This window comes from Xenopus tropicalis, chromosome 1 (genome assembly GCF_000004195.4).
Source record: "Xenopus tropicalis strain Nigerian chromosome 1, UCB_Xtro_10.0, whole genome shotgun sequence".
Lineage (NCBI taxonomy): Eukaryota > Metazoa > Chordata > Amphibia > Anura > Pipidae > Xenopus > Xenopus tropicalis.
The window spans coordinates 186,110,838-186,129,775 of NC_030677.2; the positions used below are offsets into that span (position 1 = coordinate 186,110,838).

Below are 18,938 nucleotides of genomic sequence, written 5' to 3' on the forward strand. Positions count from 1 at the left end.
ATTGTGCAACACTGTTCAACAAACACACACATTACATACAAATATGAGTGCTAGTGCACTTAATAACATTAAAGAGATACTGACACCTAAAATGAAACAGTTTTTTTTATATGTATCATAAACTGTATTTACATGAACTTTACAATTTTGCCATAAAAGTATTTGCCCAATGTTGTTACATTCCCTACCTGATCAGCAGGAGTCCGTTAGCATTAGAAGGTATAACTAACTGGCTGAGAAGGGACAGTCAGGTTGGCAAAACAGTCAGGTTTAGGGACTTCAAGTAACAATTACAAAAGCAGCCCTATCAGTGAAAAATGATAAACATGACCTATAGGGAACTTTAAATATACATTCATATTTTGAAAAGTAGTTTTTTGTGTCGGTATCACTTTAAGGGTAAAACAACATGAAGGCATCCTGCAGGTACATGTCCTCTCAGTGCAGGGCCAAGCTGGATAGGAACCCGAGCCACCACAGCCACCAACACCTCCCCCCCACCTCATTAAATGACATCTCCTGTTACAAAAATATAACAAAAAATGATGGGCTCCAAATTTATACAAAACATAAACTTTTTCACTCCATGCACAATAACCACTACAGTTTGCCTAAAGCCACCTGATTTCCATCCCTCCCCTCACATTCTGGGCCCTGTTCTCTCAGGTCTGGTTCCCTATTTGATGCTGGAGGAGTCCCTGTGTAGGAGGGCACCCAACAGTGCAAGTGGGCAAGACCCAGTGTGAATCTGGGCACACTCATGGCATCAGTGTTGTGCAGCTTCTAACTTCTCCAGTCAGTGGCACATGGGACTTATACTCAATGTGGATGGATGCATTGTATGCAAAGCTTATTCCACTAGCAACATAAAAATACACTATACTTGGCAAGGCCATAATATTTAAAGGGAAAGGACAAATAAAGGGATAACACAAATAATAAGTGCACAGTTAATGAGGCAACAAGAGCAAAGAGGCCTGTGTCCTGACCTGACTGGCCAGTAAATACAAGTCAGTAAAGAGTCAGTCCTGGACTATAAAATACAATACAGTATCTAATGTAAAAGCTGCAGATCAGCGCTAGTGCAAAACACATGTGCAGTGACATTAGGCGATTCCATTTTGTTTCTTATATATATATATATATACACATAGGAATGTTTATACTATATAAGCTCTTGCTCATAAAAATGTCTTCAGTAATGATCCAAATATAATCTATATAGTCCAGTAGCAAAATATTATTCATCATCTAATCACTTTTATCAACAATAAAGCATAAATATATTTCATATTTCATAAATAGACTGTCATTATATAAGCTTATACACCGATATACAAATAGGTCAAGCAGATTATATACTGTACTAATATTATGCCATAGAAAAGATACTTAGTAATTAAAAGAATGTCACCTCCAAGATGGCAGGTACAAATGCTAGTGCGCCCATGCATGAGATCCCTGGGGCAAGGCAGGAGAATAATGAAAATACTGATACCCACAGCTTGGGACTCATGTACCCGGCAACACAAAGCAGCATTAAATGAGCCCCGCGGCACAGTGGTGGAAATGAGGTCAGCCCTAGATAAATATACATTATTAGAACACGGATATAATATGTATATCATAGTGTTTACATTCTACATTTTGCTTCGTTGGCTTTCATGATTAATGCAAATATTGCCATTTACACATGAATTGAAGCAGACTTGTACAAATGAATACAAATATGTAAATAAATAAGAGATTTCTACTTGAACGTGGTAGCCATACTGCCCTTACCTCCACTCATTATATTTATTTCCTTGCCTAGTGGGTCCTCATATCCTTCCACTATACAATATGTACTGTAGCAACATAAGATTCAGAATACTAAGGCATCAGTATATAAATGACTGGTGTCTGTCCAGTCCTCCCCTCTGTGTTACCCAATAACAATCCTGATCTCATTGATAAATAAAGCTTGACACTTTTCAAAGTCAATTCTGCACCAACAAGGGATTGTACAGCTCAGTGTATTGTTAATCATACAAGATCACCGCTGAGCAGTCAGTTTGGATTGTGCAATCTTGGTTCTGCCGAGCCATTTCTAGCCCAGCGATGCCATTGGCTTAGGATACCAGGAATCCCATATGGAAGACATGAATCAGGAGGTATCAGTGTGACAGTGTGTTTTCTGCACCTCCTCCTGGTTTTAAGGTGGATAACTTCTGAGGACGGTTTTGGGGGCTTCTCCGAAGATTGTCATCCATCTATAGAGAACACAAGCAGGGTTGAGTATAGATACAAAGGTTCCTTTTTAGCAGTCACATTAAGTGCCTGGATACAGAATTTCACAGTTAAACAATTAGCGAGAGGCAACCATATGTAGACACAGCTAATTCAGGAAAACTGCTGTCTATCTTGGCTGTGCTTTTTTACTATTCATGGGACAACAAAACCCAATTGGTCAAATCCACACAAGTAGAATGTGGCTTTAGTTATGTGCACTGCCCCATGTCCAGTTTTAGCTGTATTTCTCAGGTTCACCACTGAATCATGGATCCCACAGGAGGCATCATTAACCATTTCAGCGCTGCCTGCATGAATGCTCAGTTCCTAAGCTTCTGCCTACTTCATTCCATACATTAGCATGTGCAAAACTGAGTAAGCGTCAGGCCCAAAATCAGCTCAGTACGGTTCCTCCTTGCCTTTCATTTAAATATGTAATAACGGGAGGAGAGGTTATATTCAAATGTTATGACAAGGAAAAATGCCTGTCTATAAAAATGATAGAATGATTAGGTACTTTATTGCTCCTGCCCCTGTGATGGGCAGGTTGTAACATTTCCACGCATTGTAGTGCCCATCACAGAGACACAGTGGAATTTTAATAGCAATAAACACACATAAGGCAGGCAGGACATTATACGGGGAAAAAAACTTTAACAAAAATAAGTGGATTTGGTGAATCCCTAAAACAAATTAAATTTCTAACTACAACGTGGACGAAACATTGATCAAAGAAAGGAAGAGAGGTAATAAAGGAGAATAATAACCTTTTCAATTAGGTTGGATTCCTTATTAACAAGCTGCGTGAGTTTCTGAAGGTTTGCATCTATGGCTTCCTGCCCAGCAGCAGATGTGCCTATCCAACCCACACACACAGTGAGGAAGAGGAGGAAACAGAAGGCAGGTTAGTGGGAAGAGCAAGAATGAAGAGTGTGGGCCTCATTCACAACAAGAATGGGCCTTATTCACAAGCTCATGATTTGAAGCCTAATCAAGCATTAATACATGCAATCCAGCAAGCCAAGCTGCGGTACAAATCAGCCTCTATATCTTATCAGCAAGAGGTATAGTTACTTGCATATATAATACATAATATTCATCAGGCACTAGACTCGCATAAAATAAAGAAAGCAGAGTGTGTGTGACGCAAGCCCAGTAGTTAAAGATGGATCAGAAAGGAAGTAAAGATAGTAAACTTTGCTTAGTAAAGGTATGGAATCCAAAATCCAGAAACCCGAAAGCTCTGAATTTCAGGGTTTGCCATTTCCCATAGACATTTAAATAAAAATGATTTCCCTTTTGCAATAATAAAACAGTACCTTTTACTGGATCCCAACTAAGATATAATTGATCTTTATTGGACGCAAAACAATCCTTTTGGGTTTTATTCATGTTTAAATGATTTTTTGAGCATTCTGTACATACCTGTACATAGGAATATAACATACCTGCATCATCTGACACAAAGTAAGTACTTAGGATGTGGTCACAAAAGTGGCACAAGTTGGAAAGCTGCTTCAGGTGCTGCTGCAAATTCACTTTAGGCAGATGAGCTTTATAAAGTGGGGCTAAGAAACCAAATACAAAGGCATCCAGTGATGTAGGCCTGCAAAGGAAAAGAGTATTAGTATAAACATGAGCAAGTACTCAGGCTTTAGTTTTCCATTAAAAACAAGATTAGCCCTAATTTCCCATCATTATTTTGGACAGCAATACCAGCTCTGTAAGGACAGATTATATGGGTTTCTTGTTTCCACAAATCATTTAAAGCAGAAATACATGGTCAGGGTAACGGAAACGGTTTTTCTATCTTTTCTGAAATGGTTTCCTTTATTAATTCCTACTTACGTGCTTCCAAAGAAGTACTGAGCTGTTCCCAGTCGGTTGGAGATGAGATTCAAACATTCTTTGGCGTCTTTATAAAGCTAACAGAACAAGTGCAAAAAGCTAGAATTAAAGATGAAATGTAGATTCTGACATGAGTGCAAAACACATTATTTGACATTGGTAGAATGATGTGTGCAATTCATTAATATAAAAAATCTTTCTATTTAAATAAAGGGATCTACACTAGGCACACATTAGCTTGGGAATGATGTGTCTCAGGCATGGGGGCTACTTTATATAGCTTGGGGCAGGGTGTAAAGTGCAAAAAGAACAGGCACAAACCATCATGTTTATGATTTGCACCCTGCCCCGTGCTCTGGGCTACACCTGAGTTTGTCAGCACCTGAGGGGCAGGCTGGGCCGGTATATGAGCCCCTCTCTCGGATGCTCACTGGCAGCAGGGGATTCAGCACAAGTTCCCTGCCACAAGTGCTATAATTACTGGTTTTGTCAGACACTAGAATAAGTTGGGTTTTGTTTAGTTTTTCCAGCCTTTGGGTATAGGAATTCACTATATCTATAATGTGCTGATCAGCAACAAGGGCACAGTTATGATTTACTAACAATGTCTAGCCAAATAGACAACTGTAGCATACAGGTAAACTGGCCTGCAACCCTGCACTGGAATTTAATCCAATGGGACAATAACTTGGAAAATAGAACAATAAGTGGAAAAATCATCTCGGCACTGTGGAACTATTGTGGCTGTTTCAGATTAACATAAAATACTCATTTAAATTTCCTTAAACTGCTTCTTGTTATGTAACTGTTTTACAGCTGCCTGAAGGGAGAGTTTCCATAAACAACTCCATATGGCTTAGCAAACACAACAGGAATAACACAGTGGCAGAATTGAATTCTGGCATACTGTTTTAGCTGTATCTTGCTATGTAGGATGTATCTGAATTTATGAGGCTACTGGGGGCAAATATGATTACTGGCCAGAACTGTCTATGGCCACTAGAGGGCTTCTCATTCTTGTGTGCTAAAGCTAAGCCATTTCCATAGGAATTCTCAATAGTATATACTGGAGGCTTTCCAACCGCTGATCAGGTTAAAGGAGAACTAACGATTAGCTAAAGAAGTAGGGCAGCACAATGCTGCACATTATGTTTTGTTCTTCTGTACCAGCCCAAGGCAACCCCAGCCCTTTAGCAGGGAAGGTCTGTGCCCCCAAATATGCCCCAGTAGCCCCCCATCTTCTTTTCTGCCGATTCCCTGCCAATGCTCTGTGCTGCTGTCATTTACTTGAGCTTGGGGACTCACTCATGTTATACTGTATATATGGAATAAAAATGTCACAATATAAGGCTGATAAGTGGTTAATACAAATAATTACTACATGGGATTAGCATCGGAATTTAATAATTAGCCCTGTCGGATCAGCTTAAATTACAGGCCAGACTCATTTTTTCTTGCTAATTTGTGACGACCCTAAGCCTAGCTTCTCAACAGCTGTCCACTGAGCGTGTGTAGTGCCACTGACACTATAGAGATGCTGAGCCTATAAACTGGGGCAGAAAGTTCACTATATAAACTGGTTACATGTTTACAGGCACATAACAGGCACTGGAATCCATATAGACAATGCTAAAGGTAAGTAAACCTTTAAAATAAGTGAATGTAAAATTGGTGAGAGTGCTAAGATTCCAAGGTCCAAGAAAGTAAGGGAAATATGTATTAGTGATCTAGTTGAGGAACTTGTGAGAAGAAAGAAAGAGGGCTGATCTGAAGTTCTTGTTTAGGAAAGATGGGAGAAAAGTTTTCTGAGGTTTCTAATGTTTTTCCTTGGATCACAGATCGAAACTGACCAGCAGGTGGTGCTGTTGTAACAAAATTCCTTCATATTAACAGCACATATTTCCTTAATATCTTTGAATCTTGGGGGGGAAAAATGAACACAAACTGCAAAACTGCTTAGAATAGCACTCTCATCAATTTTACATTCACTTATTTTAAAGGTTTATTTATTCTTTAAGCGCAAGACAAACAGAGAGATTTACCTGTGCTTCCACCTCTGTGAGACAGTACAAAGGGGGCTGACCCTTAGTAACCAGGATTCTGTTCAAGGCATCTCTAGACATCCTCCCAGGCAGATAATAGTTCAGTGGGAAAGGAGTGCGGGAGGCATACCACGGCCTTGTAACACTGCAGTAGTTATCAGTGTCGACCCAAAATGTGTGCAGCTGAGAAAACAAAATGGACGGGTGTTGTTGGTGATGGATTTATAAGTACTATAAGAACACTTTTTTTACAGGGGAGATATCTCCCATGGCTTCATTAAAAGGGAAAAATCTAATCATTAGTACAATGCACTTGCTGTCACGCAAATTACTAGTACTTTTACATTAAAGTACCAAAAACACTAATAAGTATTAAAATGATTGATTTGCCTTGTCCTGCAGTTTCCTACTTGTCTTAATTTAGAATATATCTTAATCTCAGCCTTTTAAATGAGTCAAGTTGTGATTTCTAAACTCCCATGTAACCCTATAATCTGCATAGGTCAGGCAGTAGTTACAGGGCTCTGTGCTTAGCTTGGAAAGGGCTAGGGCAGCATTGTTATTATATCGAGGAGTTTGGCGAGCTTTATAGACGAAAGCTGAAAATGACACTGTACATACCACCGCAGGCAGCAGCTTCTCCTCCAGCAGAGCAATGTATGCAAGGGTATCGGAGCCTTCTTTTGCAGATAACACATAATCAGCATTGTATTTCTGAAAAGAAATAAAGAAAATAATTATGAGCATTACATAGTGCTACATGGCTGCCTGTACAGACACATAAGATATGTCAGTGCTTGTCAAGCCGGCGTTAACTCAAAAGAGTGACACATTTGTTCCTTAAGCAGGGCCCTGCCAACTAATCACAACACAACGCTTTGCACTGCTGAGAGATGCTTGGAATCAAGAGATGCCGGGTTCAAAATGTTGGGTTTTCTCACTAGCAGTATCACTCACCTGTGTTTAACAACCATATATTCTCAAGAAGAGCAAGAAGAATCATTTGCCAGGGTGTGCTAGTTCGTCTCACTATGTCACATTATTTTTTTTACTTGTTGGCATGGACTATTTTGGTTGAGGTACAGAGCTTTAGTCTCTACTGGCATTTGGGTGGGCTGAAATGTGGCGATCCATGTCCATGTAACTTAAGATGGTTTTGGTTCTCCTGTATCTCTTCTACCTGGTGCTGTCTCGGAGTTACTATATAGGATACATAAATTTTAGAAGCCATGCTGAATGCACCATTTGTTTTTGTCCTATTCTAGATTCATCACTGCCTCCAGCACCTTTTTGGAGTAGTTTATTTCAGGAAACACATTTAGCCTGTCATTGCCTTTGGGGCCATCTTGGATGCCTCCAGCATAATCTTGTCGGGGCTCCATACTGGTCTGCCATTTTCCTTGTTCTTACTCTTAATACTGTGCAATCATCTCTGCAGAGAGATGCTGTATCTAAAATCCAGGAGAATCATGAAGTCATCTCCCGTGTCAGAGACTCTTATTAAAGCCAATAACTCTCATTATTACATGTGTGGAAAGACCCTCGTGACTGTAAATGTGCTTAACTTTCAGGTTCTTGATCTCCAGAACCGATTACAATTGGGCATAAGGTAGTACTTTTGTCTCCTTTATAAAAAAGGCGTCTCTCTCTGGCTAGCAGTAAAGTGTATCCAGATATTCCAAAGCAGATTAAAGAATACAGTTGTCCATACTTTTTGGGTGTTCTGAGCTCAAGTTTCTTGGGATGCCAGCTGCAGAGAAGGAAGCTAAATGGCTGGATAGAAGTACATCAAGTTTCAGGGCTCCAACTTTTGAAACAGAAGTTCCCTGATAAATTGCTGACATTATATGCTCCAGTTTTTTTAGGAGGTGTTTATAAAAACATTTTTTCAGCATTATTATTTGTATGGTTGCAGGCATCTACCAGATTATTAGATCACTGTCTCTATGTCAATTTATAGAATTGCCAGGGAAATTAAAAAATCCTACTTTTACCTACCATTTCCCTTCCTGGCCATGCACTGGACAGCATGCATACTACGCCTTCCTTTTGGATGACTTGTTCAGATTTTAGTGGGAAAGTGGGTTTATAGTCTCTGGGATATTTTGTTTAGGTCTTCTCCTACTGACTAGGGCTAGGGATTTTCCTGGTTCTGGATGATAAGAGGTTAAGAAAGCACACTGGCTAGGAGATATTGCAAATTAATCAACAAGATAATCCACAAATGAATTTTAACATAGTACAGAAAATAGAATAAACTGAACAGGAAGAGAATATTGTTTATCCCTTTTGTTGAAAATATAAAATACTATTCTTAGTAAGGCAGCAATAGTATTACCATGATGAATGAGTTCTGTAAACTTCTACTCTACTGGGCATTCAGGCCTAACCAATCACAAGCCAGAATTATAACACAGAAATTGTTATATTGTAAACTAAGTTCAATCTTTGTCTAAGCTATAATTTATATGTACAGTTACAATGTATGTGATATCAAAACATCCCCCCCCCCCCATTTCCACCCATCTTCTTGGGAAACCAGTTCTGCCTCCCTTGTGCTGCTCATAAGAAATCCTCAGAATCGTGCAGGGAAATGACAGTGCCCATGGTTTACATTTGTCAGCAATAATATGACCTGGCATGGACTTGGCCATTCCAGAACATTCACTTTATTCTTTAACCATTCTTTGGTAGAACAACTTGTTGTCTCGCTGCATGACCCGCTGTCTCTTGAGATTCAGTCTCATAGACAGATGTCTTGAAATTTACTTTAGAATTCTCTTGTATAGTTCAGAATTCATTGTTCCATTAATGATGGCAAGCCAGCCAGGCCCAGTTGCCACAAAACAGGCCCCAACTAGAACACTCCCACCACCGTGTTTAACAGATGGGATAAGATTCTTATGCTGGAATGCAGTGTTTTTCTTTCCCCAAATATAACATTCTTCCAGTATCCTTCTGGTTTGTTCACATGATCACACTGTAGACTGTCAGCAATATTTTTGGGGGAGAGCAATGGCTTTCTGCTTGCTACCCTTCCATACTCACTATTTCTGTTCAGTGTTCTCTTGATGATGGTTACCCTGGGCTCTTTGTAACCTCTTTACATTATTATATATTACATTACATTAACATTTATTTATAAAGCGCCAACATATTCCGCAGCGCTGTACAATAAGTGGGTTACATACATTGGACATACAGAGTAACATATAAAGCAATCAGTAACCGATACAAGAGGGGAAGAGCTTACAATCTACAAGGAGAAAGGGTTGAGACACAAGGTGTGGGAATGGGCATGACCAGAAATGGTAGCACCAGTGCCTGCCCCTGACATTATTTATTAGATGCTTGCAGTTGGAGCTATGGTCGACCACTTCTGTGTAGGGTAACGGCAGTCTTGAATTTCCCCCATTTGTACACAATCTGTTGATTGGTGGAGTCCAAACTCTTTAGAGATAGTCTTGTAACCTTTTCCAGCTTTATGGACATCAACAACTCTTTTTCTGAGGTCCTCAGACACCTCCTTAGTTCGAGCCATGATATATATCCCCAAATGTGTTGTATGTGCGATCAGGCTTTGCTGGATCCCCGTTCTTTAATAAAAACAGGGTCTCTCACTCCCACCAGAGTGTCGTCCCATTGACTGGAAACACCAGACTCTGATTTTACTCTCAATTTATATGATAATCCCAAAGATTCACTTACTTTTGCCACACACACATACGATATTGGCTGATTTTTTTCTAATAAATGCATGACCAAATAGAATCATTTTTGTTTCATTAGGTTTTCTCCATCTACTTTTAGGACTTGTTTGAAAATCAGATGATGTTTTAGGTCACATTCATATAAAAATATAGAAAATGTTATTATTATTATTATTCATACAAGATTACCAATACACTGTACTACATTCATTGCATCCCCCTGAAGGAGTTACAGGCAATAAATTGACAGCAGCACATTCATTTAGTGACCCGTCAAATTTCTTTTCTAGTAGCTCAGCTGTTGACTTTTCTGATGCTTCAACCCTAGAAAAGGTCAGTCTGACAATTCCTTAACAAGCAAGGAAAACAGCATATCTATTCCTCTGAGGGTAATAAGCCTCTTGTTAGTCTTTGGTGCCCCATATGGTACAGACAGCATCACTCGACATGTAGAATCTAACATCCCAACCTCTAATCTCCAGCTGAAGACTAAACAGCACATGGTGTAAAACACATGTTGGCTATTTTGGAGAGGGGCTATTTTATGTGTGGTATAAGCACGCAAACCCATGGTTTTACAACTGGGAAATGCCTCTGTGATACCATTTACATGTTAAACTGAAGAATATTAATGATCTAACAATCTAATATAATAACACTATTTTCACTAGTTATGTGGGTCTCTGCCACCATTTTACGTACACACAATAAACTACAATCCTAGCACAGCTCATACATTAAAGGAGCATTATTCCCCCTTGTCAATTTGAATGCAATGAATAGGCTTTGTGCTGATCATACTGTTTTGGTTATTGATTTAATCACAAAAAAAAATTGTTTTTGTTATTTCAACAGGGCAAATGGAAAGGTATGCTACTCCAAGATCGGTCCCGGAAAGTTAGATAGTTACCATGGGCAGACAGCAGACCAGCTTTTCTCCTCTGCTGTCCTGTGTGCAATTAGCCTTAGAAACGCTGAAATGAATGAACCCATACATTTATTTTGTGTAAGGCAAACTCCACAACCCTGTGCTTATTAGCACTTTTCTCAAGATTCATCTCTGTAAAATATTAGATTGTTAAATCAACCCAATTATCTAAACAACTCCCAGAATATTCCTTAAAACTAAGACACTATGCAGTGCCACTGTGAAACACCAAGCCCCAGCCAAGCTTTATTTTATCACCCTGTTTTATGCTAACAACCCAGGAAGCACACAAAATGTGGAGATTGCAGTGCAACCAGCTATACATATCCCCTGTAAGCATAAGCACTTAGAGGAGAATGTTAGAGGGTATCACTTTTACTTCTCAATGCCACTTGTTATAACAACTCTCCTAACTTGTACAAACACGGCGGCTCTATCTATGACAAAGTGCTGTCTTCTTGGTCAATCACCTGTTCAGTTTTATAAACAAACAATGCCAGAAACCCTACCTCTTGTATCATCTGTTCCCTAATGCTTCTCGATTGTAAAAACTCACAAGCAGGGCTCTGCAACCATTTGCTCAGGTGTTTGGCTTTCTGCTTGTTTTAATTTACTGCTGGGAATCTTAGCTGTTTAGAAGTTCACAGACAGCCAGAGCTTGCAGCCATCATATAGAATAACTATGCAATTAATATTGCATAAGAGCTGTTTAACAATTGTGGTTTTTGTTCAAATGTGTTTTCCAGACATCCATTCACTAACCAAATATATACATTACATTCAAAATTATACACAGAAATAAAATGATACCCTGTGAATATCATGCTATAAAGAGAAGAGGCTAGATAGATAGAGGCTCACCTGTTTTCTAAGGAAGTTGAGAATATTTGCTGGCTGACTGATATCTTCTCCTGCTGATGTCAAGAGTGGAACAGTACCTGCCATTAATAAAAAAAAAAGAAACAGTTTAGACTCGTTAGACGATTATATGCATTTTGCAGTAATATACATAAACAAAGCAACAAGACTTTACTTTATTTACCCACAGTTGAATTAGTAAAATTAATTTCTATTAGATCTATTCCCATCATTTGAAAAGAAGTAGCAGCTCTGTAGTTCAAATTGTTCAGGAGGCCGTACTGTACACAGGCTGTACACAGCACCAATGTGTTAATATAATTTTAAAGTTGTGTTATATAAGGATGAATAAATTGTGTAAGTGATTGTTTGGTTAAGTGCACTGATATATTATCAAAATGGCGAGCCGCCTTCCTCCACCTATATATTTATTGATCCATACAGTATGCCAACTTATTGGCCTGTAAGCCAACTGGATAGATACATATGTCCTGACGAAGGGAGGGTGTATCCCCCCGAAACGTTGATCAAGGTGGTCATAATAAATGGGGTAAGCTCCCCGACTGCATATGTTTGTGTGTGCGGCTCTGTTACAGAAACAGTTTGGTTAGCAGGGGGTTTATATGTGTACTGTTAATTCAATTATCTACCTAACAAGGACCAAACATGGAGTAGCTTTAGCTTCCATATTCAGGGCAAGGGGCAATTGTCAGCCTGACAATACGCCCCTTGTGCCCTTACCCTTACAGAAACAGAATTACAGATTTTTCATGAATAAGACAATAGGCAAAAAGTATGTTCATTACCAGATCTACTCATTGCACTTATGTTGAACAAGGGGGTATACGGACTCTAGGCTGAGATAAGTCACCCATGATAGAGCTCTGCTACCGCAGGCAACTAATCTCCCTGAAAAGCCTTTCCACCGGCAATTCCCTTTATTGCAGGTGGAAAGGTTTTTTGGGGAGATTAGTCGCCTGCATTAGCAGAAATTTATCATGGGTGATTAACCCCCCCCCCCCTTCCCGTGGGACATCAGCCTAAAGGGGCAGTGTGCATTGTTTCAGTTTTCCAAAGTCGCACAAAGTTTCCTCCAGCAGGCAACATCGGAAAACCAAAGCAATGTGTAGGCCTTTCTATAACGATTCCCTCTATTGCTGGTGGAAAGGCTTTTCGGGAAGTTAGACGCCCACAGTAAGGGAGATTTATCTTGGGAGACTAATCTCCCTGTGGGACTTTAGGGCTCTGGCACACGGGGGAGATTAGTCGCCCGCGACAAAACGCCCTGTTCGCGGGCGACTAATCTCCCCGAGTTGCCATGACCCGCCATCCCGCCGGCCGGCGACTAATCTCCCCCGTGTGCCAGAGCCCTTACTCTTAAATACAGCAATGTGTATGTGCTGCCTAATACTGTAGGAAACAATGAGTTGGAAAGATGAAAAACAGTCCTGTAGAACACAATCAGTGCACAAACAGCAACCGATAAAGAAAAAACCTACTCATTCCAGCACTTCAAAGTAAAGATAATATACAGGGTTGAATGTTTATTTGAGTGCATGGCTACAGAAAAGATCTCCTTTGTTTTAGTATCAATGCCGTAAGTGATGTAAGGGGTTATGTCTCATTATGATCAGTATCATTTAGGAAACCTGCGTTCCTTCCTTGCTATGTAATGCCTTTGTGATTGAGTTTACTGTTACGTGTCTGTGTATTTGCCTTCAGTAATGTTACACAGACCACAGTCGAAAAGTTCTTATTTCAGAGCACGGAGGCGGTACATGAAATGAAGATGAAGAAGTTTAACGAACAGCAATACAGGAACCCAAAGCACATACTTTTTGACAGCCAGATCTGTTCATCCTTGCCCAGCATGAAATTATATCTGTGTCTGTTATAATGATGACTTTCCCATAGCCATAAAGCAAACATCTGGAAAAGTCTGCTTGTGAAAGTAAGAATATGCTGCACAGAGCCCATGGTAGACACAGCAGAATCAGTCATTGTGCCCCTGCACTAAAAATGCTGCATCAAATCACCCAGTTATTTGCCAATGAGATTAATTGCTTTTTTGTTTTTATGTGGGCGATAGTTAGCATTACTGGCTTGGTGTTCAGATTCCAGCCACAGCACAATCTGCAAGGAGTTTGTATGTACAACCCACGCTTCCATACAGCTGGCCATACATGTACCGATAGTGGTGCGTGTATGGTAGATAGACAAGACGACTGATATTGCAAAAGCTTCAGATATCAGTCGTCTCATTGGTCTGGAGGGACAAAAGATTTTGATTGGGCGCCGCTGAAGCACCTGAGCAAAAGCTGCATTTAGGACTGAATCGTCAGATGGAGGTAGAATCCTTATTGTTTCTACCACAATATTTTACAATTTAGCCCTAAACGTCAGTGGAGGGTACAAACCAATGGTCGCAGGAAAGGTCGTAATTGCAACATGTATGGCCACCTTACCACATGGGCAGGATAACTGGCTCCTGATAAAACTGCCTAGAGTGTGCGTGAATGTAATAGGCTACTACAAAAAATATTGTGGTGACTAGGGGCAATTTCAGGGGTTTTAATGCTACAGTTTCCATTAGGAAAAAGTGTTGAGGGTAAAACTCCTGAACTGCTATAATGTGCTATGGGCCTCAGGAAATCAATAGTGTTTTTACTATATCCAGAAAGCTGTGAAGTACAGGAAGGCCATCTCCCATAGACTCCATTTTAATCAAATAATTAATTTTTTTTTTAAATGATTTCCTTTTTCTCTGCAATAATAAAACAGTACCTTGTACTTGATCCTAACTAAAGGTGGCCACTTTAAGATCCGCTCGCTATCTTATCCTATATCCTTATTCCTAATATCCTCACCTACAGGTGGGCGATATCGGGCAAATGCAGGCTAATTCGGCCGTTTGGCCATGGAGCCAAACGATAGAATTATAGCGGCGCTAATGGGCAGTTGGTTCGGGGCCGATCAACGAGCCGATGCGGTCACCGATCTGACTAAAATTTTTAACCTGCCTGATCGATATCTTCCCAATTTCAAGCCAGATATCGGTCGGGCAGGCCCCTCGTTGCTGCCCCTACACGGGCCGATAAGCTGCTGAATCGGTCTAAGGGACCGATATCAGCAGCCACAATCGGCCCGTGTATGGCCACCTTAAGATACTTAGATATCTTACGATATTGAGATCCTAATTATGTAATTATTTAAGACCCCGTATCTGGAAAACCCAAAGCCCCAAACATTAGGGATAACAGGCCCCATGCCTGTATTATGATACTTGAACAATCTCTTATCTTTTGAGCAGTGTGTGATTTTATTTGTTCTCCCTATTACTGTGTGGGCATCCACCAAGTTCTTGGTTTCCAGCCTCCAATAGAGCAGGGAAGGATGTAAATGGTTAAAGTGGACCTGTCGCCCAGACATAAAAAGCATTATATTAAAAGTCCTTTTCAAATTAAACATGACACCAAATTTATTTTTAATTAACACATCCCTACACACATACCCTTTATAAAGGCATTTAAAAATCCCAGCTGTCAATCATATATTGCCTGCCCCGCCTGTATGCTTTAGGCATAGAGGTGGGGAAGACAATTACTTTCATTTTACATTCAGTCCTCACTTCCCCTCCCTCATCAACATCTAGTTATGTAGCCAGTGTACGGGCGTGGCCATCAGATCCCCCTTTTTCTGACGCATACACAAGATTTTGGGGTGATACCATGCTTGCTTAATAGTAATGTCAACAAAAAGACACCTGCCTGCTTGCTGTGATTGTGTAATTCCAAGACTGAAGAAAACACAATTTATATTATAGAGTAAGTAATGGTTATTTTTCTTGAGAAACACAATAGAAAATAATTTGAAGTTACTTCTCAGGGTGGCAGGTCCCCTTTAATAGGCCAATTACAAAAAGAAAAGGAAAGCACCCTAAAAGCATTTGCATATAATGTTTACTTTTGAAAAGTCTGCACAGTTTTTAGAAAGATGAAGCCACCGCATCCATAAACATGGTCAGAAAACAAAAACACCATAAAAATAGTGTATTGGTTGATGCAGAACCCAAATTCCAGCAGTGCAAGCAGATAAGTCAAAATCACTTTGTCGTCTGCTCCTAAACTTCAGGCCCTCAGAGTCACACACCTTGGTATATGATAATCATAGCAGCTTTTATACTCTGCTGATAGAAGAGAATCGTGGGTACCATAAGTCTCCAACAATCAGATCCACTGTACCCTATATACTGCACCTATTGGGAATTTGAAATATCATTACCTTTTGGACTTGCCCATGTATAGTCAATAGGAGTTACTTTCAGGGGTGCGCCAGCAAATCTTGCATAAGCCTAAAAACAAACAGGAAGAACAAAATATAGAAACCGCCATTCTCAGATGTCAGATGGTACTGATTTGTACTCGTTTTTGAATCACAATAATATATTTCTTAAGATCATAAGGCATAACATCATTCACATCTTATGTGAAGGAAAATTTCTAGGGGGGGGGAACAAAAAAGGGAATGTTGTGCTCAGCCACTAATTGTTATTTTTTTTACTTTTATTAGGCAGGGGTGAAAGTCATATAGACAGAAACACAGAACACGAGGCACTCACCCATTATCAATATATATAGGATATTAAAATATTCTGTGCATTAAACTCCCATCATTCCCAGCTACAGTCAGGTGATCCTAGCGGCAGCCAATAAAAAGGCAATCATTTGGGAGTTTTAACATTGAAAGCAAGTAATTGCAGGTAAAACCCAGTCCCTGTGAAAAATGTATAATGAATAAGCAGAACTGTTAATGAATCAGATGAAAGTGTAGGAGGATCCAGACTGGGGGTGAGTTTGTTGGGGGTGTTTGCACGCTTACATTGCACTAATCCCTACTACTGAATCCTGTGTGTTAGTGAATAGTGCAGGAGGCTCAGGCTTACATACATGACTCCCCAGTGCCAGTGAGCACACAAAGTGAAAATATTAAGAACACAAATACTTAAATAATTATTTATTCCCCTTTATCCGAAATCCTTTCCCTCCCCGACCTCCCTGTCACCTTGATGGAATCAGTTTCACTTTCTATGAAATGAGAGAGAGAGCAATCATGGCAATAGCACCGCTACCCTCCTATTCCTCTCACTGCACCGAGGAATGGCAGCCTGGCACAGGTGGGCACCGAGGGACCCTCCGCAGCCTACAATGGTAGAGCCCAGAGCTCACACCCATAGGCTGCCACACACCAGCTGACTGGAGATCGCCTACAAAGCTGCAGTTGTGAAGATGCGTAGGTCCCTAGTGTATGCCTACAGCTCCTCACTCTGGTGTCAGGCTCATCCTTACCCCTACTGGTCAGTGCCGTGTTACCCTGCAAAGAGATACTGCTTTCACTGCACTACAACTCCCAGCATGCCTCTCACCGGTAGTTGTAGTGCAAGGCAAGAGCAGTGACAGGTGAATATCAGGCTGCAAGCTCTCTTACCAGCACCACTAGGCACTCGGGATGTACGGAGGGAAGCCCCCAGTCACCACCCCAGCACCTCAGCTCCATCATAGGAGTCCCCGAAGGTACCCGGCTCCTGTTAGCCCACATCTGCCCGGAAATTCCTGTCAGGCACATAAACGGCCGCCCTCCCCTTCCCAATCATGAATCCCACGGGGAGGCGGGGCCGGGCACGAAAAACTCCGCCTGCCCGGGTGGGAGTAGCGAACGCTTATTGGCTGTAAGGAGCCGCGGGAGGGGAGCGAGTGACTATTGGACAGGTTGAGGCGTGTGCTACCTGGGCGTGATGTGATTGGCCCATAGCGCGCAGTAGGAAACACCTGTGAGGCGCCTTTAGTGCGAGGTGTTGTGTTGCTCCCGCAGCTATAGGGCGAACGGACCGTACCACTGGTGGTTTTTTCTTTAAAAAAAAAATCTTTATTCCCCAAATTTAGGGGTGAGTGCTAAATGTGATTTGCTGTGTGGGCGGTGTGTCTGCCTGCTGGCGGTACCAGCCAAGTGGTGCAATAACCCCTTCATTGTGCCCAGCCCTGATGTAATTTTCACCCCCACCCCTCGCTGCCCCACCCCTGATGTCATTTTCACCCCCACCCCTCACTACCCCACCCCTGATGTCATTTTCACCCCCAGCCCTCGCTGCCCCACCCCTGATGTCATTTTCACCCCCACCCCTCACTACCCCACCCCTGATGTCATTTTCACCCCCACCCCTCACTACCCCACCCCTGATGTCATTTTCACCCCCACCCCTCACTACCCCACCCCTGATGTCATTTTCACCCCCACCCCTCACTACCCCACCCCTGATGTCATTTTCACCCCCAGCCCTCGCTGCCCCACCCCTGATGTCATTTTCACCCCCACCCCTCACTACCCCACCCCTGATGTCATTTTCACCCCCACCCCTCACTACCCCACCCCTGATGTCATTTTCACCCCCAGCCCTCACTACCCCACCCCTGATGTCATTTTCACCCCCAGCCCTCGCTACCCCACCCCTGATGTAATTTTCCTCCCCAGCCCTCACTACCCCACCCCTGATGTCATTTTCCTCCCCAGCCCTCACTACCCCACCCCTGATGTCATTTTCACCCCCAGCCCTCACTACCCCACCCCTGATGTCATTTTCACCCCCAGCCCTCACTACCCCACCCCTGATGTCATTTTCCTCCCCAGCCCTCACTACCCCACCCCTGATGTCATTTTCCTCCCCAGCCCTCACTACCCCACCCCTGATGTCATTTTCCTCCCCAGCCCTCACTACCCCACCCCTGATGTCATTTTCCTCCCCAGCCCTCACTACCCCACCCCTGATGTCATTTTCACCCCCACCCCTCACTACCCCACCCCTGATGTCATTTTCACCCCCAGCCCTCACTACCCCACCCCTGATGTCATTTTCACCCCCACCCCTCACTACCCCACCCCTGATGTCATTTTCCTCCCCAGCCCTCACTACCCCACCCCTGATGTCATTTTCCTCCCCAGCCCTCACTACCCCACCCCTGATGTCATTTTCACCCCCAGCCCTCGCTACCCCACCCCTGATGTAATTTTCACCCCCAGCCCTCGCTACCCCACCCCTGATGTCATTTTCACCCCCAGCCCTCGCTACCCCACCCCTGATGTCATTTTCACCCCCAGCCCTCACTTCCCCACCCCTGATGTCATTTTCACCCCCAGCCCTCACTTCCCCACCCCTGATGTCATTTTCACCCCCAGCCCTCACTTCCTCACCCCTGATGTCATTTTCACCCCCAGCCCTCACTACCCCAC

The 18,938-nt window shown here is 42.0% G+C and overlaps 1 protein-coding gene across 2 annotated transcripts; it reads right to left on the bottom strand.

The window, feature by feature from the left end:
* Positions 1–1,114: 1,114 nt before the first annotated feature.
* mtx3 (metaxin 3) lies at positions 1,115–17,349 on the bottom strand. 2 transcript variants are annotated; one of them, XM_002940200.5, is made up of 9 exons: positions 17,142–17,349; positions 15,939–16,008; positions 11,661–11,737; positions 6,783–6,875; positions 6,162–6,344; positions 4,120–4,196; positions 3,720–3,877; positions 3,039–3,127; positions 1,115–2,252 (listed from the first exon to the last, which is right to left on the bottom strand). In XM_002940200.5, exons 1-9 carry the CDS (start codon positions 17,277–17,279, stop codon positions 2,157–2,159), a joined length of 981 nt encoding a protein of 326 aa, XP_002940246.1. In that variant the 5' UTR covers positions 17,280–17,349; the 3' UTR covers positions 1,115–2,156. The 2 variants fall into 2 exon arrangements, with proteins under 2 accessions (XP_002940246.1, XP_004910441.1); XM_004910384.3 differs by lacking the exon at positions 3,039–3,127 and having other exon boundaries at positions 2,166–2,252; positions 17,142–17,348.
* Positions 17,350–18,938: the final 1,589 nt, after the last annotated feature.